Source organism: Equus asinus, chromosome 4 (assembly GCF_041296235.1).
Source record: "Equus asinus isolate D_3611 breed Donkey chromosome 4, EquAss-T2T_v2, whole genome shotgun sequence".
Lineage (NCBI taxonomy): Eukaryota > Metazoa > Chordata > Mammalia > Perissodactyla > Equidae > Equus > Equus asinus.
The window spans coordinates 26,475,791-26,503,254 of NC_091793.1; the positions used below are offsets into that span (position 1 = coordinate 26,475,791).

Consider the following 27,464-nt stretch of genomic DNA (forward strand, 5'->3'; position numbering starts at 1 on the left):
TTGATGCTTTTACCAATGTTTGAATATTTTTTCATTTTTGTTTTGAGGGTCCTGGGGTCCACTAGGTTGAGGTCGCCTTTTCTTCACGAGGGCCAGGGCCTCAGGAATAAAACTGGCTTTGACTCTTACATTGACCTCGTCAGCACTGATTTTTCCTTCCTGTCTCCAGAGGGCCTTTGGGTCCCCAGCTCAGCATTTCATCATAAGGTGGTCAGGGAGCTATATACCTGACAAGGTTTTACTCTGATGGACTCTCACAGTCAGTGAGTGAATAAACCCTCTCTCCTAAAGACAATGGGATTCTCCATCTAGAGCCAAATTTGTTCTAATTAGCTGGCTCTGAGGTTTGCAGTGGCAAGTCTTCCGGAAGTTAATAATGCTATTTTGAGAATACCTGTATCTTGCCTGCCTAATGAACACGATGATGGGAACATAACTATTTTTCATTCCACCAAGAAAGCCTTTATCCCTATTCCCCGACTCACGTCTCAATTCTCGACTTGCTTTGTTTTTAGTTAAATCATGTTCAAATCACACTTCCATTAGTGTTAATTTGGTGGCTTTTGCAACATTCTTTAATTCTTCAGCTAGCAAGTGGTTTCTTCCGTGCTAAGCCCTGACGGAGGCATTTTGTTTCGCTCGGGGACGCCTTTTGATTATCGGCCTGAATGACAGAGGAATGTTTCAAGCCCGCTGCTTAAATTTTCACTCGAAATGTGTCTAGATAGAGCTTCCTTTGCAGATATTTCTCCAGCATTGGTTGAAGGATATTTAGGCTTCTCTAAATCTGTGCCACCTGAGTGCTGTTTGATTCTTGGCCCTCGTAAAGGGCATCTTAACCTTATTTACTGGCAAGATGTGGGAAAGATATTATGTGACTGCTAAGGGTTTGGAAGCTCTGAAAATCTGATTGCTAGATATCGAAGTCCACAAAAAATTGGGGGTAACTATGGCTGATCAGGCCTGATATTCAGTTGTTTTGACAAATACAACATTACTTGTTAAAATATTAGAATCCTTCCATGCAGGCTGGTTAACCATCCCCTGCAGTAAGCTCCCCTCCCCCTCCACCACTCCAGCTACAGCTTGCCTAACCACCCAGCTGTCACTGCCCTCCCCCAGGACCCGTCCCTTCCTCCCACCACCATTTTCACTAGAACCCAGCAAAAAAGAATTAATACTTGGCCTACCAGGGGTCTCCAGGACTCTGCTCTGGTGCTAGCATCCCTAAGGCTGGCTTGACTTCCCATAAGTTGGCTGGTGGGTGCCCTGCTGTCTAGGTTGTCACATATCTTTCATATCACCCCTGTGAGAATGCATTCATCTTGCTACCTAGCACTTGAACAATGTTTCAAACATTCAGAAGACAGCCCTCAAACCTTAGGAAGCAGATTCTCTTCGGAATAGCGAAAACAACCTGGTTGACTTTAAGATGGTAAGAGGATCAGGCCACCTTCATCTGGATGAGTGAAATATTCCTTTTTCGTTATTTTTTTGGAGGCGAGACGAGAGTGGGGAAACTAAATTCTTGATTCACGAGTCAAAATGGGACTCTGGTCTCTTAAAACATACAGCTAGATTTGCTTCCAGACTTTGCACCATGCTCTCTTAACTTGTTTTTAGATTCCAGTTCCAAGAGGTATACAGAAAATCAAACAGGGAAAAGCTGAGGTGAGAGCAGCTTTTCTGGCTTCCTCTTTGAGATGCCTTTAGGGCCCCCTAGCGGCTATTTTAAGACAGGTTTCTTAGGATGAGGTCTCCTTGACCCTGATTAAAAAAAAAAAAAAGACCTTTCTCCAGCTCTCCTGTGACAGGTGCAATAACTGTGTGGAGATAAATAGATAACAGTTGGGTTAGAGAGCTCAATATTTTTTCACTTCTCAGTTCTTAGCAAAAGCAGTGCAGATTCTTTAGAAATAACAGATATATCACCTTACATATTTTATTCTGCATTCCTCATACTATATTATGTCATAACTGAAATCCTTTTAAGACATTTATATCCTGGTTTGTGTCAAAGGGCTATAATTCATAGGTAAGTACATCTTACCTTAGGTTTTCCATATATGTACATCCATCCCACTGACGGGGCAAAGGAATTCTTTAAATATGGGGCTTGGGTGGGGCTTGACATGATATTAACTAATAGAAGGGCTCAGTTTTGGAATATTTCAGTCTGACAACATTCCTATCGTTTAGAGCATTAGATATGCCACTGACTTTAACACACTGCAACACTGAATTGGTGGAGCTAAGCTTTTACACATTTCAGGTGCTTATCGACTGATACAGGTAATTTTTGTGAAATCTCCTAATAATGAAATGTCTTCAATGTACCTTACTGACTAGAGTGACTATTGCTCGCTTCCCCACTACGGTCATATTTTTCTTTCTAAAATCCAATCTAGAGAATGCACTACACTTGGGTAATTATAAAGGAGACGTTTCTTATCCACATGCTTATCTTTTAATTTCTGATGTTATTCCATTATTTCTCCTTTGCTTGTAAATTTCAGGTCTTCCTTCCCTTCCTCAGTCACGTTACCCTTATTAATATGCTAATATATTGTAATAATGCACTTTAAACCACTGATGAAGGGAAGCAAAGCCATGAATAAAAAGAAAGCCCAAATTCTTGTCTTAACTTTACCCTGTTCTGGGGAGGAGGCTGGGGTAGGAGAGGAGGAAGAGAGTAGGAAGGGAGTAGGAAGGAAGGACAGTCCGCCCGCAAAAAATAAAAATGATCCCCTTGTTTTCAGCGCGTTGTAGAACAGAGCTAAACGTCAGAGGAAGAGCGGAGCAGCATTCGAGCTAAAAGGCTTGGCATTCAACTTTGACACTTTAATGGTCTCTAGGATATTAGATGATATTTTATCATATAATTTTCTTCTCTGACCCGGTAATGGCATCAAAACCAGATGCGATCTCCCATCCCTGTAAACGTGCGGAGCGAGACTCGTGCCCGCAGAGACAGACAGCAGGACCCCAGGCTCGCGGTTAACTTATCCCGAAGCTCCAAGGCAAACGTTTTTACTTTTTCGCCGGGGACGCTGCTGTGCAACCGCTACCTTCTTTTCGCATTCTCCTCGGCTCGGTCTGCCACTGAGATTAGGTAAACAGCGCTCCAGAGCCGGGGAAGAGCCGGGGATGGTGGAAGGGGCGCGCGCGGGGCGGGGGGTGGGGGGGTTGTCGTTGCTTAAAGAGCTGGAGGGAAGGGAGTGGATGGGGGAAGGGTCCCGGCTAAGGCCGGGTCGATCTAAGGGCGAGAGTGGGGTTACCTAGGCTGGAGCCAGGTCCGGAGAGGAGCGAGGGGCCGAACCGCCTAATCCCGTGGGCCCCCGGCCTGACCTTTGGGGAGTGCGGTCAGCGCGGCAGCCAGAGTGCGGCGTCCTTTCCTTAGGCACCCCCCTCCTCCCCTCCCCACCCTTGCACTTTATCTCTGTTTTTCCATCCTTCCCTTGCCCCTTCCAAGAGCTAGGGTGGTCTTCCCACTGCTGCATCTGAGTCCCAGGGCTCAGAGGGGCGTGCGGAGGCGACGCAGAGAGCCGGTGGCCCTCCCGGCTGGGGAGAGGTGGGGACCCGGGGGGAAGGGGACCCCAGAAGCCCTGGGACCGAGCTGAGGAAAAACCCGGGAGCTGGATCGCGCGCCGTAGCTCCGGTCTCCCCGTGAGAGTTGTCCATCCCTCTGCGTCCTTTCTCTCCTGTCTCTCTGCTTTCTCCTCTGGGTTTTCTCTCCAGGCTTCCTCCTTCCATCCACTCTCACGCCCCCGCCCGCTTTGCTCAACCAATTGCACCCACTCCTTCCGCAGCTAGAGAGGACTCTCGGCGCCCTACTCTCGCCTTTAGGACTAGAAGGCTGGAAGTCCATTCAATGGGATGTTGCGCGCGGGGTTCTTGTGCCAGGAAGGAAAGAGCAAGAATGAAATTGGAACGGGGAGGGGGCGTGTGTGGGTGCACGGTGTATGTGTTGGGGGGGGGCCAAAGAAATGCAGTTTCCCCGAAAGAATAGGGAGCCTTGGACCGAATTCTTAGATACAGACCCCAAAATGCTGCTTTCAAAGCCCTTCAACGTGGCTCCTCGCAGCCTCAGGCCGCCCCATACCCTGCCCACCTTTGAGAGGAGCGGCGACCCCAGTGGAAGGTGGAGGCGGGGAAACTTCCTACTTCCACGACGGCTGTTTCGTACAAGTGGGAGTAGACAGGCAGCACGGGCCTGCGAGCCTGCAAGCGTCTCTAGGGCGGCAGCTGCGGACTCGTCCCGCTTCCCCTCCCCCTCTCTCCGCGAGGCTCGCCAAGCCCGAGGCGGCCGGGAGCGGCCCGGGTGGGGGGAGCAGGGCGGGGAGCTCCCAGCTTGCACCCTTTCATCCCGACCCGGGCCGCGATCCCGGCTCCGGGTGTTGCTTCCGCCTGCGTGCGAGCGAGCCGAAGAAGTACAAGGGAGGAGCCTCGCTGGGGGGCGGAGCCCGGGTGGGGGCGGCCTCTCGGTCCGCGCGGCTGCGGCGCCTGCCATTGGCCGGCCGCGCCGTCACGGGGTGGGGGCGGGCGCGAGGCGGGCGCTGGCCCCGCCCCGGCTCGAAGCCCGGCCCGGCTCGCGGTCCCCCCCAGCTGCACAGACATGACACAGACACACAGTCACTGCAGCTGCTGAACGAGCCCGGCAATCTGGGCACGCGGCGGCGGGGCCAGCCCGGATCCCGGACCCCAGCGTCCGCCCGCTCGCCCCCACGCCGGCCGCCACGCCGTGGCCCCCGCCTGGCCGCACGCGGGAGGCGGGGATCGCGCGCCGGCTCCGGCCACTGGCGCCTGGCTGCCGGCGGCGGCTGCAGCGGCCGCCCAGCTCCGAGCGCCGGGCGCTCGGGGAAGCCGGCGCGCCTTGGAGGCGGCGGCGGCCGAGGCCGGCGAGCGCTCCCGGCGGCAGCGGGGCCGCCCGCTTCGGCTCCCCGCACCCACCGCGCTGCGCCCCGCCTCCGCTCCGGTGACCTTCCCGGGGCGCCTCCCCCGGCCCCGCGCCCCCGGCCCCGCGCCCCAGGCCGGGGCGAGGCCCTCTCCAGCGCCTCCTTCCCGCGGAGCCGCGGGCGGGCGGTGCAGGCCCGGAGGGAGGGGGCGCCGCGGCCGGCTGCGGCCCCCCCGCCGCCGCGCTCCGCGCCCGGCCCGGCCGGACTGATTGCCCCGCCGCCGCGCGGGAGCCCCGGCGCCCGAAGCTGGGGGCGCGGCCGCGCTCGCCTCGCCGGGCCGGGTGCGGGCAGGCCCTGCCCTGAAGGGGCGAAGCGGCGGGGAGCGCGGGAGGTGGAGCCGGCCTCGGCGGCCGCCCCGCGTCTCTCCCCAGCGCCTCCTCCGCGCACCCAACCCGAGGCGGACCCAGGCCCCTGCCCATGCGGGGCGCCCCGGGCTCGGAAGAGTCCTTGGGGCACGGAGCCGCTCCAGGCAGCGGCTCCGGAGGGAGAGGAAGAAGGGACAGTGCTCAGCTTGGGCGGCCCGCACCCTCCCCGCAGCATTTGGAGCCGAGGGCCGCCCCGAAGTCTGCGCTTGGCACCGCCGCTTGGACTAGGGCAGCGCCTGCTGGGACCCGGACCCCCTGCGCTTCGTAGGCGGCGGCGCCGCCGCGCCACCCAGCTCTCCCGCGGTCTCCCTCTGCCTGGCGGCGGTCACGGCCCAGGTAAGAGCCCCGGGGCTGAGAGAGAGCAGCCGCGGGGGCGCCCTGGTGAGCGGCACTGGACAAGTTCTCCGAACCTGTAGCTGGTACCCCCTGTACTCGGGACGCTTGCGGAGAGGGAGGGAGTAAGGGCACACTCTCTGCTGCCTGGGCCAGGAGCCCTGGAGAGGCTGGAGGTGGAAGTCTCTGAGCCTCTGATGTCCCCAGACCCGTCCCAGGGCCTGTCCCGCGCCTAGGCACATAGGTGCTAACAGGGAGCGAGCAAGGAGGAGTTTCCCATTAACAACAGGAGGGGCTGTGCCCGCACCCCTCCTCCCGCAGCTTGTTATCTGTGAGCACCTGTGCTTTGGGGGACCTGCTATGTTTGCCACTGCCCGTCTTGGGATCCCCACCTGCCTTTCCTGGTGTGATGCTGTGAAGAACTTTTCTTTGCTTGTGGCAGAGAGGCGAGGCTGATTGGAGGGTGAGCATCCACAGCTTGCGAGTCCCTCTCCAGGACCCAGTGCTTGGGTGGCAGCGATATCAGCAGAGAGGAAACCCAACCAGAGTGTCAGTCTTTTTAGACAAAGCTGCTTGTGATGAGTGATCAGTGTATAGCGAGCCAGACATTCTTGTGAATGTCACTGTTTCTGAAGGGTGGAGTGACAGACTCCAAAGTCTGTGCATCCTTAAGTTATTTTGTTCATTGTCTTATTACTGTCTTTTAAATTTTCTTGTTAAGCAACCTCGGTCCTACCAGCCCGTCCTTGCCTGTTTGAAATTTATTAAACGTATGAGCTTTCCCTGGGACAGTCTGATTTTAAGTGGGTCACTTCAGAGGGAACAGATCGTCTCTCCTGCGTTGAATCCATCCCCCGGGTGACCCTGTTTAATGGGGATGGATTTTTTCGTCCCTGAGTTGATGTACCTCGGTTGAGCAGGTTTCTGCTGAATTCCGAATCCGTGAATTTTGTCACTCAGTCCATTAAAATGATCTCCTGAGGGAGCAAAATAGCAGCTTACATTTTCTGTGAATGTCACAGGAAGTTTTACAGGGTCTTATGTAAGTGACCCGAGAGAAAGCTCAGGCTCCTGCTTCCTTCATGGGGGCTGGGGGAAGGGAGGCAGGTGGGGCCATCACCTCCACTAAATGCAGACCCGGTCCCTGTCTGACACAGATGGGAACCCAACGTGCCTATTCACTCTGTGGAGGCAGTCACCTCAGGTTAATTTTTCTCCTCACCTCTCCTGTCTTCCCACCTGAAGAGTCAGCTTTGATAGACTTAAGGGGAGATTCTAAATTAGGAAAGGAACAAGCGGTGGTTTCTCTTCTCATCTCTCACAAACGGGTGACATGAATGAATTACTCACGGGCATGTGTCCTCGCTGGGGATTAAAAAAAACCAAAAACTGGCTTTAAGGTTTCACACATCTCTTAGTGTACTTTATTTTTCAAGAGTATTTTATTTGGTGAAAATTGCTTGAGGAGAACACACATTTATCGAGCCTGGCCGTGTTAATTCCATACCAGGAAGAAAACTGACTGGAACAGAGAGGCGAAAGTTATCAGGGTTTAGATCCTAGTGGGTTTTCTAGAGTGTCAAGGAAAGAAAACATATCCCACTTGTCGGATAGAGAGGTTTTTAAAGAAAAGAACGGATCACTCTGGAATGGGCAGAAGTTGCTAACAAGGGTGGGCCCTCATCCTTCACTTAATGAAGTATGCTGGGTCGTGGGTTAACTTTTTGGTGTGAGATGATACAGATTCCTTTGCCTCTGACACCATAACTAGTAGGGCCTTGGAGATGAAATGAACGGTCTTTTCGTCTCATCGTAGGTCCTGGGAGTGCTTCCATGTCTTGGGAAGGATGCGAAGGTTTCCTTTGGTTCTGGGTTCCTGAGCTGTGCTTTAAAGTTGGTGAGGGATGCAGGAGTGTCTCCATCCTTCAGCCACCTACAGTGGTAGGACACTAGGGGGGACTAGTTTTCTATTCCACCACCGGTGAAGAAAACACAAGGACCCATGTTACAAAAGGCTGTGGTTTATCTTTCGGGTTCGTGAACCTCACTTTTTGGTACCCAAGGCGTGCTCGCCCTATTGAGTGGATTCTGAATGCTTAAGCAGTGGGCCTGCTCACATCTAAAGTGTCATTTGGACAACTCAGAATAGGTTAACTGCAAAGTATTATGTGAGACTCTGGAAAGACTTAGTTATAATCTCTAAGTATATGAGCGCTATATATTTTTGGCAGACAGAACCTCCTGCAAACTCCATCCTTTGGGCATCAGACCATGCTAACTGTGAGTTCCCTAAAGGCTCGTAATCAAAACTCTTGTTTTTGGTTTTTGGACGGCACATCCCCTGCAGTCTTCATAAAATCATGCTATCTCCATGCTAGATGCAGTCAAGAATCAACTCCCTTAAATTTTCTCACTCTGATCCCCTTAAAAGTACGTACCTTATATTTATACAGATGTAACCTAACACTTGACAGTGTAGTTGCCCTTTGATCTCAGATTCTCTTTCCTTTTTGTAACAGTGTTAAATCATTCCTATCTAGGTTTCTTCCAGCAGCACTGGAAGATAATTCTGTTGCCCTGAAGAACAAAGCCCCATGCTCAGGCCTCCCTTACCCACATGGCCGAGTCTTGTCAAGGCTGACTCCAGAGGTGGGCAGACAGGAAAGGTGGAAGCAGAGTCCAAGAAGAGACGGCCCAGTTCAAAGACTGGCACAGCAATGGGCAGATATTGCCAAGATGTAGGTCTTCCTGGATTCTAAAACGCCCAGGTCAGCATCTACAATAAGACTCTGTCTTTGGAACCTGTGAACCTGCACGAGTTATTACATTTCCCTGAGCTCTGGGGTCGGGCAGACCGCCTTTGTGACCCTTTTCCCAGATGTATAGTGCATATTCAGGTAGTTTGAGGGGAGCAGTTGTTGTGGTCTAGGGAAAATGGTCAGCATTAAGCTTTATTTCTACTATTAACGCTTTATAAATTGTTTCTCATAGGCACAGTATAGCCAAGGGATAAGAGATTGGAACAGGACAATACTATTAAATTTGCTATTGAGCATCAGCTAGTGAAAACCAGTCCTGGAGAAGATATGTACTGTGGTCCTAAGGCATGAATAATGTTGGTGGATTTCAGGGAAGCCAGACGGCAGAGGTAGAGTTGGGGCAAGAAGTACTGGCCTTCCTTGGGGTCTGTGACTCAGGTGAAGGTGTCTTTGGAGCCAGAGTTTCTCAGAGGGTAGGGAGCACATGGGATCAGCGGTGTAAGACCCAGGGCAGTGAGAGCTCAGGTAGCCTGCCCTTGACCCCTTTGGCGATACAGCCATCTCAAAGGGTCTACTAGTGTGGATGAGGCTTTGCTGCTCCTCTTGGATCTTTGACGTCAAGGAGTATTCAGACCCCGTTGACATTTGGAGAGCCGTGGGCAGCAGCCAGTAAAGTTAAGACTCAACTAAAGGTATTTTAGGAGACTTTTCTCCTTTTAATTCAACAAATAATAATTGAACATCTCTTATGTGGCAGGTGCGATGCTCTGCGTGGAGGCCACGGAGCTTCCACATTCAGTTTACAGTCTTTCAGGGAAGGCAGACCTCCAGCCATTACGATGCCCCAAGTCCTATCATACTGGTTTGTTAAAGGGATGATCTTGAGATTGCCAGGTTTGTAGAAGGGAAGGGAATCCCAGACAGAAAGAATAGAACGGAAACCTTAAAGTCTGTAGTGTGTATGGAGAACGGTCAGTAGTTTGTATGCCTGGAAGATGGGATGTCCTGGAAGAGGAAGGCTCAGAGGTAGAAGGGAGATACTTTGCTAGGATTCCATGCTGAGGACTGTACCCTTGCATCAGGCTCTGTGTACTCAGGTAGCAAGAATGGTTCCTGGATAAGATCGAGGAGTGCTGGTTGATTATCCCACCTTGTTATGAAAACTGAAAAAGAAATTCTTTATCCTTGTACATATAACATTTCGCCTGTTCTTTAAAAAGCTATTAGCAATGCAAATAAAAGGAAGTGTCCCTTTTTAAGTTTAGCCTTTTGTGTACGTGAATTACATCTGGAGATTTCATTATGTGATTATGCAGCAGGGGGAGAAATGACAATGTTCCTGACAAATGATAGAGTATGGGGGGGTCTCCTTCTCTGTGAGAACAGATTCCGTTTTCTCAGATGTGCTTCTGGGTGGAGTTACGGTCGTGTTTAACACTTGAACAGGGTTCTTGTATTTGAATATTCAGATCATTTCAGTTCTGGCCTAAACTTTCTTTGCCTTTGGCACAGGAAAAGTTTTATAATATTGAGGATGGGTGTGTGCGCATGCATGTGTTCCGTGTATGTCTGTTTCGTGAGATGAGGAAACTGCATAGTGTGGAAGAAAAGCAACAGTGTAGCTGCCAGAGGAGATTAGAGAGAATGGAAAATCACTGTTGCGGCAGAATCTCCAGGGCCAAGTATATTTAGGTTTTCAGAAACAGGAGCCAGGACAGTGGAGGTGAAAGAAGCCCGTGTGTGTGTGTGTGTGTGTGTGTGTGTGTGTGTGTGTTTGTCTCTATCATCCTTTCGTGTGTTGAGTGGGAGGCAGGGTGGTTTAAGTAAAATTAGGAGATCTGGTTCTGGTGTTGTATCATCTGATGCTAACTTGCTGTGTGACATTAGAATACTTCTTGACCTCTCTGGGCTGTAGGCCTGTCTCTCTATATAAATGAGTTCTTTGTCTCGTAGCCGGGAATTTAGAGGCCCAGAGGGAAAGGGCTTGCTTAAGCTGGTTAGTGGCAAAGCTCAGCCTGCTTAGAGTTTTCTGGCATTTTAGCTCTGAAATGGGAAGGGGCCTGACTGGTTCAAAGGTGTACTCTCCCTTGAAATATAAAACATGTAAGTATGTAATGCTGAAGAGGAGAATCACAGAGTCTGTGCTGCGTTGGCCGTAGATTCTGTGTAATACAGACTGCATTAGAACCTCTCTGATACATAAGGTCGTTCACGTATCAGCAGCTTGACTTGCCTGCTAACTTTACGTGTTGTGGAAACCTGTTGGCTCTGGCATGTTACCCTATTCTGTGGCTACTACTTAGAATTCAGTGCTTTGTGATAAAAAGCAATGCTGAAAATTTTGTTTCCAAGTTAAGTCAATCAAAGCTGAGTTGACGCTTCAGAATTTTGCAGTGCCTGGACTTGAACTTGGAAAGGGGAACCCTTCCCTTGGGCCTCTCTACCTTGTAGGGGAGCTGGGGGTGAGTATGGAGTGGGGGCCGTTTGGAAGAAAAGTAGATGCGGAAAAGCAGTTGTGTAGAAGGACAAGTCGGGAAGAATGCACCCTGACTCAATTTTGTGCCTCCAGGTTTGTGAGTTGCTAGAAAGAAGGCTCCTTACCCCTCTGGCCCTGACCTCCTGGGTAGAGACGGCCGTGCTATTGAACAGAGGAGAGTTGAAGTGAGTGCGCTGTAAATACAAGGTTTGTTACGTTATTATTTCAATGTTGAAGTGAAGTATAGGAATGCCCTATTTTAAGAGAACTTGGCATGTAAAGTGTGATCTTAAAAGCAAATAATTTAAGATAAATAATTGGAATATAAAAGGATTTTTGTTTTCTACATGGAACTCACAGCAAGCCTCTTTTTAATAGCTAGTTCCTTTATTGTATTTCAAATGATTTGATTAGCACAATCATAATGGATGTTTTTGGGAGCCTCACCTGTTACCTAAAACCAAGGATTTTTCAAATAGAAACTTGTCGAATGTTTTAACAAGTAACCCCCAAGTCCACCTGCCAAGGAAGCTCATGATGGACTGTGTTACGGAAAGGAGTCAGTAGTTACATCAACTCTGTAGCCGTTAGCCTACCGCGCAGTGTTACTTCCCTCACTCGCTTGGGGCAGACTGCTCGTTTAACTCCTGTTCCTCCTGGAGAGAGCCATCCCAGCTCCCACTACATGAGTTCCTTACCCACCTTCACATCCTACCTCTAAGAATGTATCCAGAACAGAAGTGCTTTCAAAAGTAAATGAGGGAAGAGCTTCCAGGATTCTGAGTTTTCATAATCGCAGAGACATGGAATTAATTTTGTTCTGCCTAAGTGTACAGTAGAGACGATAGGCATGAGGCATTTAAAAAAATCGGAACCATGCTTGCCTACTGGCTCTTCCTTCACTGCAGCTGAAATATCTAGGGCTTTTTGTGGTGGTGTTTTTTTTTTTTTTTGTTCCTTTATCTCTTCTGAGAGTTTCCAAAAAAGAATTTGTTCTAGGAATGAAATAAAATGGAAGGCATTTAAGGCTCCAGAGGTAATTTTGGGCAAACTGGAGTTGTAGATAATCGCAGGCTGGGCTGGAATGGAAAGTGCAGTCTCACCCATAATTTTAGCCTCTCTTGCCACGTTACGGGGTTGCGCTTTGGAGGGACAGCAAACGCAGATGGAGAGGGAGCCCTGACTGACAGGAGAGGTTCGCTCTTCATGCAGTTCTTGTTTGAAGTACCAAAGGCAATTGGGAAGAAAGGGCCTGGTGATCTTTCCAGCTTTCCTTGGTGGCATTAGAATTTAGGAGGATTTACAGCAAAACCTGAGCATGCGGGGATTTCTTTCTTCCTCTTTTATTAATTTAAATTCACCAGGGGATCACAGACTCTTCAGTTTATTCTGTGGCTAGGGATTGCCTTGGATACATTAAACACACACTGTTATTACTGAGGAAAGTTAACATTTCTGTGGCTAACTAGAGCCATCCCCTCCCCCTTTTGTTTCCAGGATAGTGGTGTAGATCCTTAATATGCCAACTATTTGTGTCCCAGCCCCCTTCACTGATGTCAGCTCTCATCTGGGAATGGCATTTGGTGGTTGCTTCAGGAGCCAAGGGAGGCACAGGCAGAGTGATTAGCGGAGTGGGACTTTGGGTCCTTTTCCTTCCTCCAGGCATGGTGCTCAGTGCTTAGTACGTCTGCACTAAGTAAGTAGTTGTGTCCACATGGAATGATTTGTCTCACGAATGAAGAAATGGTTGTGTCTTCAGTACCGGAGAGGGGGTAATGGGGGAGGAAGGGGTGAGTGAATATCAGGCGTCTTACAGACTTGCACTCCTTGAAGCCTCTCCAGGAAGCTGTTCTTTTAAAAATGTGAAGGACATTTCAGATCAGCAAAATGAATTCTCTTAGGGTTCGTTGTTGTGGTTCGAACATTGATGGCTCTGTAAAAAGGCAAGGAAAGTACGATACCAGAATGTGTCCTGTGTTTTCTTTCCTCTGAATTTGTGGGGATTTTGACTTATCTGGCTTGAGAAGAAGGGGCATGCGCTAAAGCTTGTTCAAATGTACATTTCAGGTTGCCTTGAAAGTGCCTTGAAAAGCATTTGGAATGTATCAAAGCTGAGGCTGGATTGTTGATGATAATATTTCCAGGGCTGGTGGTGATGATTATGACAGCACTTAGATGTCGGTGGGCGGTGTGGCTGCTGTGTCAGGAGGATGAATGGACTTGAAAAGAGGGAGGGAGAGACTCGAAGAACTCTCCCTTGCCATCCTGGTGTCTTTCCCCCTTTCTCTGTTTATGCGAATCCTTCCCACTTGGGCTTTTCAATATCACTGGTACTCCTTGATGCCTTCTCTACGTAAGGCAGAGCTGCTATGTTGACACTGCCAAGGCTGGAAGAGACCTTTGAGCCCCACTGGACCAACACCTTCATTTCACAGCTGTGGAAACTCAGGCCAGGGAGGTAAAGGGAATTATCCAGAGGGGAGGCAAGACCAGAACCCAGGCTCCCTGACCACCCGGTGCAGCCCATGGCTCTGCCTTCTCATGCCCCATAACTTCTAGGTGACTGTCCTCTCCCCTTCCCTTCCTTCTGACACACTCTACTTCAGTCAGTTCTATATCCAGAGCACATCCTTCAAGTGCCAGGCACTCTTCCATTTGATCGTTTTGTGTCATTTTGTCCTTGCAGCAACCCTGTGAGGTGGATGGCCTTACTCTCCTCCTTTCCACGTGTGGAAGCTGAGGCTTGCCCAGGCCACACAGCTGTGAAGCATGGAGCTAGGACTCAACTTGGAGCTGTTCAGACTCTTCAAACACTGTCCTAGTGCTGACCTTGCCCCTGGCTTCCCCACCTGTCTACACTCGCTGTGTGTCCTCTGACTCCTCTGCAGGTCTTCTCTAGGCCTCGCCCATTGGCCGTTGCCTAAAAACGCCCCTTGTTTTCCCATTTGGGCTTGTTAGTGCTGCTCCCTTTGCTGGATTAAACTCCTCATCCTCTCTCCTATTTTGTCTGGTTGAAATCTCTCCTTCCTGCCTATAGGCTCTGTGCGCTATCTCTGATGGCATTACCTTCACTCGTTCAGCCAACATTCACTAGGCATCTTTGTGCTACTATGTGCTTTTCCCGGCTTGACATCAGGAACACAGAGGTGAGAGCACCTGCCATCCATCTAGTAGCTTTCTTTTGGTTAGGAAGACAAGCTAATAAAGACACCAACAAAGGGCAGTGGGCACATTGTGTTGGGTACCATTATGCTTGAGGGAGACGAAGGTGAGAATATTGGATTTGGGTCTTGGTGAATAGGAGAAGGAAGGATAGGGTGAGAGGAGGAATTACCCCAAAACCCCCAAAGGCTGTGCTTGTCATCTTCTGCTTGGCATTCTCAATATCTATATGTAACTTTCCTCAATCCTTCACTTATGTGTCAGCTCCTTAGGTGCTGTGACTAGGTTACGTCCATCCTTGTATCTATGGGAGCATCCTGCTACCCCCTAGCACTTAGGAATCCTTCAGAAAACATTTATTAAATTAAATTGAAAGCCTCCTATTCTTGCCCTCAAGGAACATAGTCGGAGAGATTGGAAAAAATGTGTGATAAGTTAAGCAACAATGGAAGATTCAGAGGGACAGTTCAGAGCAATAGAAATGATGTGGCAGTGCAATTAATGCTTGTGGATTGTTGAATCCGAAAGTTGATGGGAAATCAGAGGTGTGAGTTTCCTTTAGCTGCTTAAACTTAATGGAGATAGGATTTGAGTTGGGTCCTTGGACACAGGATAATTAAAATCTGAATGGAAAAATTAAAGGGAGCTAGAGGGGCCAGGGTAAGTTGACAAGTGCAGAAATATGTATTTTTGAGTTACAGAATAAGCCGGCTCGACTTTCCGTTCACAAGGAGTCAGAGATGAAGTTGACAAGCTAACTTGGGGCTGTGGGCTTTTGGAAGGCAGGATGACTTTTACTTAGGATGGTGTATTAAATGCTCTATTTTAGGAAGATGAATGTGGTAACAGCATTGGGGTCAGAGTGGAGTGGGGAGAGATGGAAGCTCGGAGGTCATCGAACAGGCTTTGGCACTAGTTCACATAGGAAGTTTTAAAGGCTACTGGGCTAGAGCTGTTAGGATAGTAGGATAGAAGCTGAGGGAAGCTTCTGAATTTTTCTCTGACCCCTCTCATTGGTTTTGGAATCTGAGATGGTTTTCATAGCCCATTGGAAAGTGGCCTCATTGAAATGAAGTCTGCTTGTGACACTAGCACCAATTCTTAAAATAGCGCTTTCTCCTTGGTAGACTGAGCATGGGGATGGACCTTGGATGAAAATACACTCTCCGGAGCCTTTCTTATTGGGGGTTTGTCCAGATGAGCCCAGGGTTGTGGAATAACCTTTTTGCTAGCCTTGGATGACACCCAATAAGGAGTGTAATAGAGAAAATTCTTCTTTTCCTCCTGAGTGGTTCCTAAAGCAGCTGCAGAGAGCTGAGAGCAGGACGATTGGAGCCCTGACATCTGGGCTCCCGATTCACCTTAAAAGTGAAGCCTGTGCTGTGCTGCCCATGACTGGTGGTGTTTCTCAGCCCGAGGAGGGGCTCGCTGAGAGATTACAGTACACACTTTTCAGAATTGTGGAGTAAGCTGTTCTCGATAACAAAAATTTTCCAATAGGATAATCCAATTTGATAGAGAGTCTTTATTTTTAATCTTGAAGAACAAGGGCTTTTCTGGAATGTTCTGGATATTGACCCTCACTGGCTCACTATCAGCCAAAGGGAAAGATCCAGCTTTCTTATCAGGACACACAAAGCTAGTTAGGAACTTGTGCCAGCCTTTCTCTGAAGTCTCATCTTCTCTCACTTCTCATTTCGTGTGTCACCAATCCCTAACTCATTATTTTCCTTCCTTACTGGTTATTTTCCCCCAAACTTGCCAAGCTGAGCATATTCCTCTCCTTCTGCGTGATAAGCTCTTTCCCTCTTTATCTGCCTGGGACACTTCTGTTTCTCCTTCAGTACCCAGCTCAGGCAGTCCTTCCTCCAAGCTTTTCCTGATACTGGGCGCTGAATTGCATCTGTACCTTGTACTGGCTTCTGCTGCTGCCCTTTCTACACCATATTGCCAGTTCTTCAAGCTGACTGTGTTGCCAGAGAGTGGGAGCCTTTCAGTAAAGACTGCATGTTATGGCTCCGGAGAGTCCTCAGTGTTTTCCTGTATGCCTGGAATATGCTGTCTACCCGATATGTGGTGGTGATGGTGGTGATTATGGATTTCATTGAATTTGCTGTCCAGACATAATGTAACCTTTTCTTGCTGAACTTTGATTATTACACTGTGCTACAGGGGCATACAGTGGGGGTGGGAGGGTATGAATTAGCGTCCCAAGGTATTCCTGAATCTAAAGAATGCATGCCCCCTAGCCAATGATAAGAATGGCAATGAGCCTTTCCTGGGACTCAGTGATGCCTTCAAGGAATGTGGTGGTAGAGGTGGAGGTGATGGTGGTGGTGGAGATGGAACTGGTGGAGGTGATGGTGGTGGTGGAGATGGAAGCAGTGGAGGTGGTAGTGATGGTGATGGAAGTGGTGGAGGTGGTCTTGGTGGAGATGGAAGTGGTGGAGGTGGTGGTGGTGGAGGTGATGGTGGTGGAGAGGGAAGTGGTGGAGGTGGTGGTGGTGGAGTTGGAAGTAGTGGAGGTGGTGGTGATGGTGATGGAAGTGGTGGAGGTGGTGCTGGTGGAGATGAAAGTGGTGGAGGTGGTGGTAGTGGAGGTGGTGCTGGTGGAGAGGGAAGTGGTGGAGGTGGTCTTGGTGGAGATGGAAGTGGTGGAGGTGGTCTTGGTGGAGATGGAAGTGGTGGAGGTGGTGGTGATGGAGATGGAAGTGGTGGAGGTGGTGGTGATGGAGATGGAAGTGGTGGAGGTGGTGCTGGTGGAGAGGGAAGTGGTGGAGGTGGTCTTGGTGGAGATGGAAGTGGTGGAGGTGGTCTTGGTGGAGATGGAAGTGGTGGAGGTGGTGGTGATGGAGATGGAAGTGGTGGAGGTGGTGGTGGTGGAGATGGAAGTGGTGGAGGTGGTGGTGGTGGAGAGGGAAGTGGTGGAGGTGGTGGAAGAGGGGTCCTTGCCATCTTCCAGACTGAGGAATGTCTTCACACAAGCCCTCGAGGCTGAATATTGAAGTGTCTGTCTGTATCTGTGTGTGTGTGTTGGGGGGAGGAGGGTGGCTTGAAGACCCTTTGTATCTTTGGTCACTCCCCCTTCTCTCTGTCTGTATAATGGACTACTGTGTTGCCACCACCCCTACTGCCACCCCTCTTCTATTTGCTGTCTTAACCCTCTGCTTCTCTCTGCTTTTTCCATTTTCTCAGGCCTTCAGCCTCTTCTTTCTTCTCTTCTTAGGCTTTTTAAACCCAGATGGAGAAGATCAGTCCTTGGGACTCGTCGTCAGATAATCCAAAGCACACCTTTCCTTGAAGTCATGGCAGGCCTTCCCCTCAAGTGTTGGATTCTTTCTGGCTACGCTGTTGGTACCTACATACTGGGGGAGCCTTTGACCATGGTTTCTAGGCTTCATACCGTTCCACATTCTTTAGAGACCAGTTGCAGAGTGGCAGTTAAAATTGAGAAATTGTCGGACAGTGATGGAGAGTGGCTAGGGAGGACTGGATGAATTTGTGCAGAAGCTCAGCCCCACGGCCCAAAGACTCTTCTCCGCATAACTGTGCATTTATATTGGAATATTGGTCATTGCCTCTAATATTTGTGAAGTCCATTTGGGTTTTTATTACACTGCCCTTGTAAGCCAGGCATTGGTGCTGCATAAACAGGATTGCTTAGTGAGTCACAGAGGACTGATGGGTGAACCCTGGGCTTCTCAGAGGGTTGACATGATCCAGGCACTGGCAACACTTTGTGAACTTGCACTTGGCATGGGCGTTGGCTCCGTGGTTCAGGAAGCCCTGCTGCTTTTCCAGCGGTGGTCTGACTCTTTCTTTGGATCTTGTGCTGACATTTGCCTTGTTCTTGTCCTTGGATTTGTCCGTGACCAGTTGAAACAGCCCATTTGAGCTCATTAAATCTGTGAATGTGTGTGTAATGCTTAGGACAGGCTTGGTACACAGAAGGCAGTCAATAAGTATTAGCGGTTGTCATTGTTTAGAGCTTCTCTACTTTTTCTCACCCTTCTCCCCTGTTACTTGCTCTTTACCCCTTGTGGTAGTCATGCTTGGTAAAGTAAGAAAATAAACGGTTCCCGGGGATGAGGAGGGGGCCACAGACTTCCTCTTTTTAGGCCTGTCCAGAGTTCTCAGAAAGTGTGCAGAGGCCCTGAAGATAAAGGCAAACGCTTGCCCACTCATCACCTGAGGCCGTTTTTCAGGAGCTTTCTGTCTGCCTTACCCCTTTCTCTCATTAGGAATTTGGGCTCTGACAGGTAAGGGAGATGAGAGCCCGTGAATGGTACAGGAAAGGACTCTTTCTGAGCAAGTTGTGGTTAACAGTATTTAAAATAACAGTGACAGTAATAATGGTGGTAACAATTATGGCTACCATTTATGGAATGCTTCTGTGCTTATGTGATGTGCTGTATGTTCTTGGTGCCTTTTGATCGTCACTATGACCCTCTGAGCTGCTCAGTTTCATTTTACGGGTGAGGAAACTGAGGTTCAGAGAGGTGGTTATTTGCCCAAGTGATAAAGCCAGAGAATGGAACCCAGTTCTCTCTCCAGAATGTTTCCTCTTAATCTCTGTCTCATAATGCACTCCCCCCAGGTGTTTTGACACTGGGATATACATACCCCTGGGAATACATGAAGACGGTCCACGGAGTATGCAAGTGCAGATAGTTTTAAGGGAATCAATTTCCACATTTTCGACATCGCATACGGACCCTTCCTGGGAATTAGTTGGACTGGGACCACCCCTGCTAGGTCCAGGGTTCTTCCTCCCACCTTCCTCTTCACAGTCATCCTCCCCCATTTTAAAAAGATGTCTCTCTTACCCAACACTAATCTTACTGGGGTACTTTGCTCTGAGTATAAAAACCTCAAGGGGCACTAAACAGAGGAACTCTGAAATCGGTGTGTGGGAACCTTCTAATCAAGGCACTCCTGCAAGGCTGCCCCTTCCCCACTCTCTTTTCTGTTTAAAGTTGGTACTAGAAACAGGGCATTTGAGCCCCTTTCTCATGCTAAGGAAGGATACAAGATTTTCAGATCTTAAAAAATAACTTGCTCTTGAATTTTTGAAATGAATGATGGGCATCAGATTGTTAGATTCTGTTTAAAAATGTGATATGAAGGTTTTATTTTAAAATGTTAATGTTTACAATATGCTAGAAATTCTGTCCTTAGAAATGATTTAGTTTATGATGAAAACTTTACATGTCAGCCTAAAAATAGGCAAGACAGTACCAGTTGCTCAAAATTCAGAATTCAAAAAAAGCTTGAAGATCATTGTACTATACTGAAGTTTGGAGCGGGCAATTCTTAGTTGTGTTCTGCCACAGACCCTTATACACCTAAATTTATATATATTTATAGAATTTTGGGGGCATTGTTATCTCCTAAAGCTCATACATTGCACTTGTGATTAAGCACCCTTGAAATTATATGGGGTTTCAGTAAAATGTAAACGTACTTTCAATTTTGATGAAACTTTTAGATATGGAGCTTGACGTGTGATCATGTTTACCAGGGTGCCTCAGTGGCCCTGTGAGGACTTTTTCAGACATAAATGACGGGAACTCGATTCACACTGATGTTAAGCAAAACAAAATTGGACTTTATCTGCTCGAGGAACTGAAAAATAGAGAGAAGCTTCAGGAAGTGCTGGATCAGGTCCTCAAATGTCATCATGAGGTCATTGCTCTGTCTCCTGGCTCTGCTTTTCTCTGTGTTGGCGTCATTCTCAGGCAGAGTGTCCCCGTGGGATGGCAGTGATGGTCCTCCAGAGCCCCAGGCTTACATCCTACCCATCTCACCACTGCAGCTGAGGGAGAACATCTTTTTTCCAATAGCTCTGCTAAAAGTCCTGGTCATGTTGTGGTTAGAAGGGCCGAGATCACCTCCCTGGAGCTGGTCGGGGAGAAGAGATCAGTTCTGTTGGAATTGCTTGGAGAGTGGGGACGAGGTGGTACCCGAAGATAAGATGGGCAAACAGGAAACCCCCAGTGTTCCGCAGGAGGATGAACCTGAAGGTCTTGCAGTCATAGCAAACAGACTACAGGTCTCTTCTCTAAAACCCTTTTATTCTCCTGGGTGTGCTTCCTTACACACACCAGCAGCCAGCACTTTCATGGTAAGGACACCCATCTTCCCATTGACACAACCACATTAGTGATACTTTCTGTTTCCTGCTTTGGTTAATTCCAAGACTTTTAAGGAAATGCCAAAAAAGTCTCTGACTTAGTGTGCTTTGTGATTTCTTTTTTAAAAAAAGACCATTAGTTATGTGATTAGAACAAAAAGAAATTAAAATTATGGACCTCCATCTCTGTCAGTTTGCTCCAGCTGCCGTAACAAAGGACCACACACTGGACGGTTTAGACAACAGAAATTAATTTTCTCACCGTTCTGGAGGCTGGAAGTCCCAGATCAAGGTGTCAGCAGGGTTCTTTCTCCTGAGGCCCCTCTCCTTGGCTTGTAGATGGCGGTCTCCTCCCTGTGTCTTCACGTGGTCATCCCTCTGTGTGTGTCTGCGTCCTAATCTCCTCTTCTTCTTAGGACATCAGTCACATTGGATTAGGGCCCACCCTACTGACCTCATTTAACGTTAATCACCTTTTTAAAAACCCTCTCAGGGCCGGCTCCGTGGCCGAGTGGTTAAGTTCGTGCACTCCGCTGCGGCAGCCCAGAGTTCGGATCCTGGGCGCGGACATGGCACTGCTCGTCAGGCCACGTTGAGGCAGTGTCCCACATCCCACAACTAGAAGGGCATGCAACTAAGATATACAACTGTGTACAGGGGGCGTTTGGGGAGATAAAGCAGGAAAAAAAAAAGATTGGCAACAGTTGTTAGCCCAGGTGCCAATCTTTAGGGGAAAAAAAAAAGATCCTCTCTCCAAATTCAGTCACCTTCTGGGGTACTGAGGGCTTAGGACTTCACCATATAAATTTTGGAGGGGACACAATTCAGCCTGTAACACCGTCTGTTTTAATGCTGCGAATGAGTTATATTTTGAAAAATAATATTAAAGTACGTACATTGTTTAAAACACAAATTAGTAACAGATTCACTTATGCAAATGAAAACTAACCATTTCAAATGCAAACTAACCATTTCCGGGATGGTAAGTTTGATGCAGCCAACCCCGGTGGTCTAGTGGTCAGAATTCGGTGCTCTCACCAATGCAACCTGGGTTTGCTGCCTGGTCAGGGAACCACACCACCCGTCGTCTGTTGGTTGTCATACTGTGGTGGCTGCGTGTTGCTGTGATGCTGAAAGCTATGCCCCCAGTATTTCAAATACCATCAGGGTCACCCATGGTGGACTGGTTTCAGCAGAGCTTCCAGACTAAGACAGACTAGGAAGAAGGTCCTGGACGCCCACTTCTGAAAAAATTGGCCATGAAAACCCTGTGAATAGCAGCAGAGCATGGTCTGATGTAGCGGCGGAAGGTGAGAGGGTGGTGCAGAAAGACTGGGCAGGGTTCCGCTCTGCTTACACAGGGGTGCTAGGAGTCAGAATCGACTCCACGGCACTAACAACAACATTTTGACACAGAGTTTGTTATTTGGGCACACTTTTTCCTTTGCTAGCAGTAGAGAGAAGGCAAAGTGTAGACATAGCTGGTTGTGGGTTTGCCAAAAATGCTTGGGATCAGATGGTGGGAATCTGGACCTCTCACCTCCTTAAGCTCAGTGTTGCTACTGAGTGTTGAAGTAACAACTTCCCTGAAATACCCTGAGGGTGGACGTTGGTTGTGAAATGAGTTTGAGGACTTTTTCGGGCACTGGGGTAGGAGGCTGCCCCAAGGCAGGATTCTTACACTGAGACTGGCAGCGTGTGTGTTAAAGCTGCCTGCTTACTCTTTCCACTGGAGCAGTGGGTTATCTGGCTAAGAGCTCTGCTGTGCTCTCCTTGTGCCATGGCTGGTGTGTGTGAAAAAGAATCTCATCATCCTACTTTTTGTGTCTTAGGGACCAAAGTTTGTAAGTGTGACGTTTTATGAGTTGATTTGACCCAAGTCCCAAAAGGGCCTGTGTTAGAGCTCTTCTTCTTTAAGCTCTGCAGATGACAGGCATGTCCATGATTCTGCTCTGCCTGAGTGGTTGTCATTGTTTTCATTCTTGCGTTAATTACTGTTTTAATGTGGCTTGTGCGTTCATTGTCTGGTCTGTTGATGTTTGTAATGTAACATCACAGCTGAAAAGATGTGGGGAGGAGGTAGCAAGTTGTCAAGTTGTGGTCTTCTCATGTAAAAAACCAAAAATCTCCCATCAAATTGTGCTTACTTACAATCCAGAAATTTCCATACTTAATGCTTTGGAAAGCTGTTGGCTGCAGGATGTGGCTAAAGTGCACGTATGTTACCTGGGAGGAGGATAAAATCTTGGAAAATGCACCCACATGTTACCACCCCTTCATTTGCCAGTGTGGATTGTGGTAACTAATTTGGACACTGTCTGTATTGAAAGCAGGTGACAGTCTCTAAGAGCATAGGACCTAGGAGCTAGAAGTTTCGAGAGAGCACAGGTCATTGTTACTTGCATATTTTTGCTAGCTTACCTGGGGTGAGGTGCTTTACCTTCCCTATGTTAGTTTCCTGTGGCTGCTGTAACAAACTTCCATAAACTTGGTGGTTTAAAACAACAAGAAGGTATTGTTTCACAGTTCTAGGGGCTAGAAGTCCAAAACCAAGCTGTCTCCAGGTATCAGCAGGTCCGTGTTCTCTCTGACAATTCTGAGAGAGAATCCTTTCCCCTTCTAACTTCCGGCGTTTGCTGGCAATCTTTGGCGATCCTTGGCTTGTAGATGCGTCACCCCAGTCTTATGGCAGTCTGCTCCCTGTGTGTCTTCACATTGTCTTCCCTCTGTGCATGTTTCTCTGTCCAAATTTGCCATTTATAAGGACACCAGTCATATTGCCTTAAGGCCACCACCCACCCTAATGACCTCATTTTACCTTGCATCCTCTGAAATGACCCTATGTTCAAAGAAGGTCCTATTCTGAGGTCCTGGGGGTTAGGACCTGGACATGTCTTTCTAGGGGGACACAATTCAATCCATGACTCTTTGAGCTTTATTTTTCCTCCTTAAAAGGTCCGTCACCTGTTCCCACCCTCAAATAAGAATCAAACATAACCGTGTGAGAGTCATATATCCCCTGGGTGATGGCAGAATGCCCTGGGGGACGTTAGATGTCTCTTACTCCCATAAGGTGGTATCTCATGAGCATTTGGATCTGACACGTGACATGTCCTGTGCGATTTTCCAATGAAAAGTCCTTTGGGAAGTATGAACTTTTGACCAGAGCTGTGTGTTCAGTGGAAATGTGGAGCAAGTTGGCAGCAGACTTGCAAGGGGCCGAGGGTAGCTGTGCCCCCTTGGAGTCAGCTTGCAGCGTCGCCTGCCGCCTCCTGACTTGCTGGCCACTCGCTGCTGCCTTGCCTTACCATTTGGATGTAAATCTTGAGATCTCTGTCCCAGCTCTTGAATCTTTCATGGAGAGCATGGGAATCCGTGGTAGTTTTATTGGTTTGTTTTCATGAGTCGTATTTTGATATTCAAAAGAGGTTCGCTGGGGCAGAGGCTAAGAATGTTTTCCGAATGCATTCCTCTTTTGCCTTCTCCTATTAACTTGCAATGGTAAGAAAGAAAGCTACAAAACAAATAAACCAAAAACAACCCTCAAAACTCTCATGCCGACATTGAAAGGATTTGAGGCTTTACCTTCCCTTTATGCACGGCATAGTGTATATATGGCTCTCTGAATACATATACATCTAGATGTTTTCTTTGCGATGCTCAAAGCTCTGCAGAAATCTCACTTCTTTGTTAAATAGACGTTAGCACTATTCCTATCCAGTGGCTCAGAGTTTCCAAAGGTTGTAGGTCTCTAATGTTGCTTTGCTCCGCTTCCTTCTTTTCTTCACTCATTCTGTGAACACGCAGTTGTTGATCATCTGCTGTGCGCCAGGCACTGTGCTGGGCCCTGGGGTGAGAACAAGACAAAGCCCCTGCTTGCATGGAGCTCTCATGCTGGATGGCCTGGTTCATTGTGACCGGGTTAGGTTGTCTCTTCATTCTCAGTCCTGTTTACAGGCAAAGCTACCTCCTTTGCCATTTGCCACCTGCATTCTAGACTAAAAGCTACCATGTATGTAGCTCCAGTTGGTATTTATTGGGTTGTTACACCAAATTTTGCAAAGCCAGGGGCGTCGCAGGGTTAGAAGGAATCTTCTTTATTCCACTCCCAGGAGGCTGCTCAGTGGGCTTTGATGATCTGTGAAACCCAGCTCCATTTGTCACACAGGAGAGCTTGTAACTTTTTTGCCTTTTCTGAATTTGAGTCCTTTATAGAATATTTTGAGAGTTGGGCACCGTCGGGCGGGTTTTATGTCAGCGCCTCTCAGATGGGCGATGAAGTTCTGGGATCAATTTTGTTATATGGCTGCCTCCGTAGTGCCATACTTGGAAGCATTACATCGCAAGAAGTGTTCTTTTCATGGCGAGATTTAGATGCAGTAATTGAAATGGGAATGCCTGAAAGGACTACTGATGTCTCCACGCTGCATGCAAGAGTCGACAGCCATCTTGCAGAAGAGCGAAGGGAATTTGTTTCCTTGTTCACTTCTGATGGGGAAAATGTAACTGGGTCCTGCTGTGGGGATCTGGCCCAGCACATTCTGTCCTTAAGTCTGTATCCTTCCTTCCACTTCCAGATGGATAAAATTGGGAGAGGACTTGTTTACAGTATTTACAATGAGCTGTCCTGGAAAACAACTTTTCAGGGAATGAGGAGGTGAGAAGGAAGGTTTCTACATGGATGGGAGAAGAAGGAACTGGTGTAAGATGTCTTGGACAATTGCATAGTGGGTTGGTTTCATCTTAAGATGAATCTTAGATAATGATCATAGTGAGAGAGAGGAGGAAATATAAGTAGTATTATCTGGCTTAAAGTTCTTCATACTCCCTCTGTATCTTATAGAAATGCATAATCTTTAGAGCTCCAAAGAAGCAGGTGGACCAACTGGTTTATTTGGCAGGTGGGGACACTTCAGCCTAGGAGGTCAAAGGACCTATCCAAGGTCCCACCAACTTAATGGTGAAACCCAGGCCTCCTGACTTTCAGCCTCTTGCTGTCTCCTTCCAGCACAGGCTGCCTTCCACACTGATTCACTGGCTCTTTGAGCATAACTAAAGCTGTTTTTGGGCATGCGGGCCCCCCAAAGAGATGGCATGGCCCTCCTAGTGATGGTTGGGTACCTGTTCTTTTGCTACAGCCCTGGCCACATTGATGCTGGAAGGAATGACACGGCTGGGTCTTTTTTTTTTAAAGCAGGGTCTCATTGCTACAATTATTGAATGTATCTTTTAAAGATGAATATAAAACAGCTACCCTCCCAAGCAAATCATAAAACAAATTATGCCCTTGCCACCCAGAAGTACAGAGAATCAGCAGGCTCTTCGTGGCACAGAGAGTAATGGGTGCAATATTAAAACAATGATGGGAAAACCAGGGTCCAATAGCTGAAAGGCAGGGAGCAAAACAGCCCCGTAATCCCCCGGGGATAATGGGTCTCAGCGACAGGTCCCTGTGATTTATTGTGCTTAATGTACTTATTTTTATTTGTCCCCTTCAACACGGAGCTTTGTCACTGAAGAGATTTGATAATGGCCTGTTGGCAGTCACTTAGACTCCATAATAAAGCGCCACATTTTGGGCTGTCTGGAGATTCACTGGCTTCATTGGCATTGCCCCTCCATGTCCCCCTCACTGGCTGCGATGGGATGGAGCGAGATAAGGGCTTCTTTGCCACTCTGGCGTATTCCCATCGTGCCACCTGTCCCGACTCCTGCCACAGAGCCAGGCTCGCTCAGTGGCTGTCCAGACCCGTCCTGCCTCCCTCTTTCATCTTGTGCTACTTTGGGACAGCAGGAAGGAGCCCCCTTATTCTGCCTGTAATAATAGATCCCCGGGACTTTGTTTTCACGAACCACCAATGAGAGTTTACTGCTTGCAGCTTTTTGGGTAAGCAAAGATAAAAGTGGAGGACCGGGTGTGCGAGGTTTTCGGAAAGAATGGGCTTGATTGAAAGGCTGTTGCGAGTTCTGTTGGTGGCCGCCAGCCGCTTCACAAGGAAAGGTGTGTCTCCTTCAACTGTTGTGAGTGATTCAGTCTGAGGTTTCCATTTCAGCCTCTTCCCTGCATTTTGGAGAAGGGAGCTCCTCAAAGAACGGGCCGCCTTCTTGCAAAACTAACCCTAACCTGCTAAGGTTTAGGCAGAGAGCTCCAGGAAGCAAAAGGCAGGCGGAGGTGGCCAGAAAAGAGGTTCGCAATCTTTTCTAATCCTGATTCCCCCCCCTCCTTGAGGACCTCTCCTGGTGCTCTACCATCAGGTCTGGTCAGCCGGGCGGGTGCTCTGCTGTGTTGCATCTCCCGCTTGGCCCCTCGGTCACTGCTGGGCTGTTGCTTTCACTATGAGCTTTTCTGAATACTGAGAGAAAACAAGGAAGTATCTAATTACAGAAAACTCAAGCAGCATAATAGAAAAAGACTCCTTTAAATGCAGTGATCAGCAAAAGTCAGGAGCACACTAGGGGTGGGGAAGAGGATGTGGTCAGTGTCCCTGGGCCCCTGTAAGTGGGGAACTGCAAACAGTGTTATGTCTGCATATTCTATCAAGGTGACAGCATCCTTGAGGGAGAGGTGGTGCTGACAATGTTGCATTGCTCTCGGGTACTTGGTTACTCTTCACTCTCCCTCTGCCTCTGTCCAAAGTCTTAACAGGTTCCCAAACCACTCTGCCTGCATATAGGTACACAAGGGCCTCAACGGTGTGGCACCATATGATCCATCAGTTCCACTTCTGGGTATGTACCCAGAAGAATCGAAAGCAGGGACTTGAATAGATTTTTGTACACCCAGGTTTATGATAGCATTATTCACAACAGCCAAAAGGTGAACGGGACTCAAGTGTCCTTCAGCGGATGACTGGAAAAACAATGTGGTACATCCATACAATGGAATATCATTCAGCCTTAAAACAGAAGGAAAATCTGACACATGCTACAATATGGATGAACTTGAAGACATTATACTAAGAGAAATAATTCAGTCACAAGTGGACAAATACTTATGATTCCACTTATGTGTGGTACCTAGAATAGTCAAATTCATCGAGACAGAAAGTAGAACGGTGGTTGCCGGGGTCCAGCGAGAGACGGGGAATGAGGAGTTAGCTTAATTGGTGCTGAGTTTCAGTTTGGGAAGATGAAAAAGTTCTAAACATGACTGTGATGGTTGCACAACAGTGTGAATGTACTTAATTTCACTGAAACGTACACTTAAAAATGGTTGAAATGGTAAATTTTGTTATGTATATTTTACCACATTGAAAAAAAGTGGTCCCCTGTGATCCCCCC

The 27,464-nt window shown here is 48.3% G+C and overlaps 1 protein-coding gene across 6 annotated transcripts in view; it reads left to right on the top strand.

The window, feature by feature from the left end:
• Positions 1 to 2,718: 2,718 nt before the first annotated feature.
• LARGE1 (LARGE xylosyl- and glucuronyltransferase 1) overlaps positions 2,719 to 27,464 on the top strand; it is a 539,997-nt gene continuing 515,251 nt past the window's right edge. Inside the window, exon 1 of one of the 6 annotated variants that reach the window (XM_070506993.1) lies at positions 2,719 to 3,112. In XM_070506993.1, the coding sequence (XP_070363094.1) occupies positions 2,919 to 3,112 (194 nt within the window). In that variant the 5' untranslated portion in view covers positions 2,719 to 2,918. Of the gene's footprint in view, positions 3,113 to 5,244; positions 5,657 to 12,498; positions 12,585 to 27,464 lie in introns of those variants that run through there. The other 5 variants (XM_070506995.1, XM_044780870.2, XM_044780862.2 and 2 more) reach the window with 5 other exon arrangements.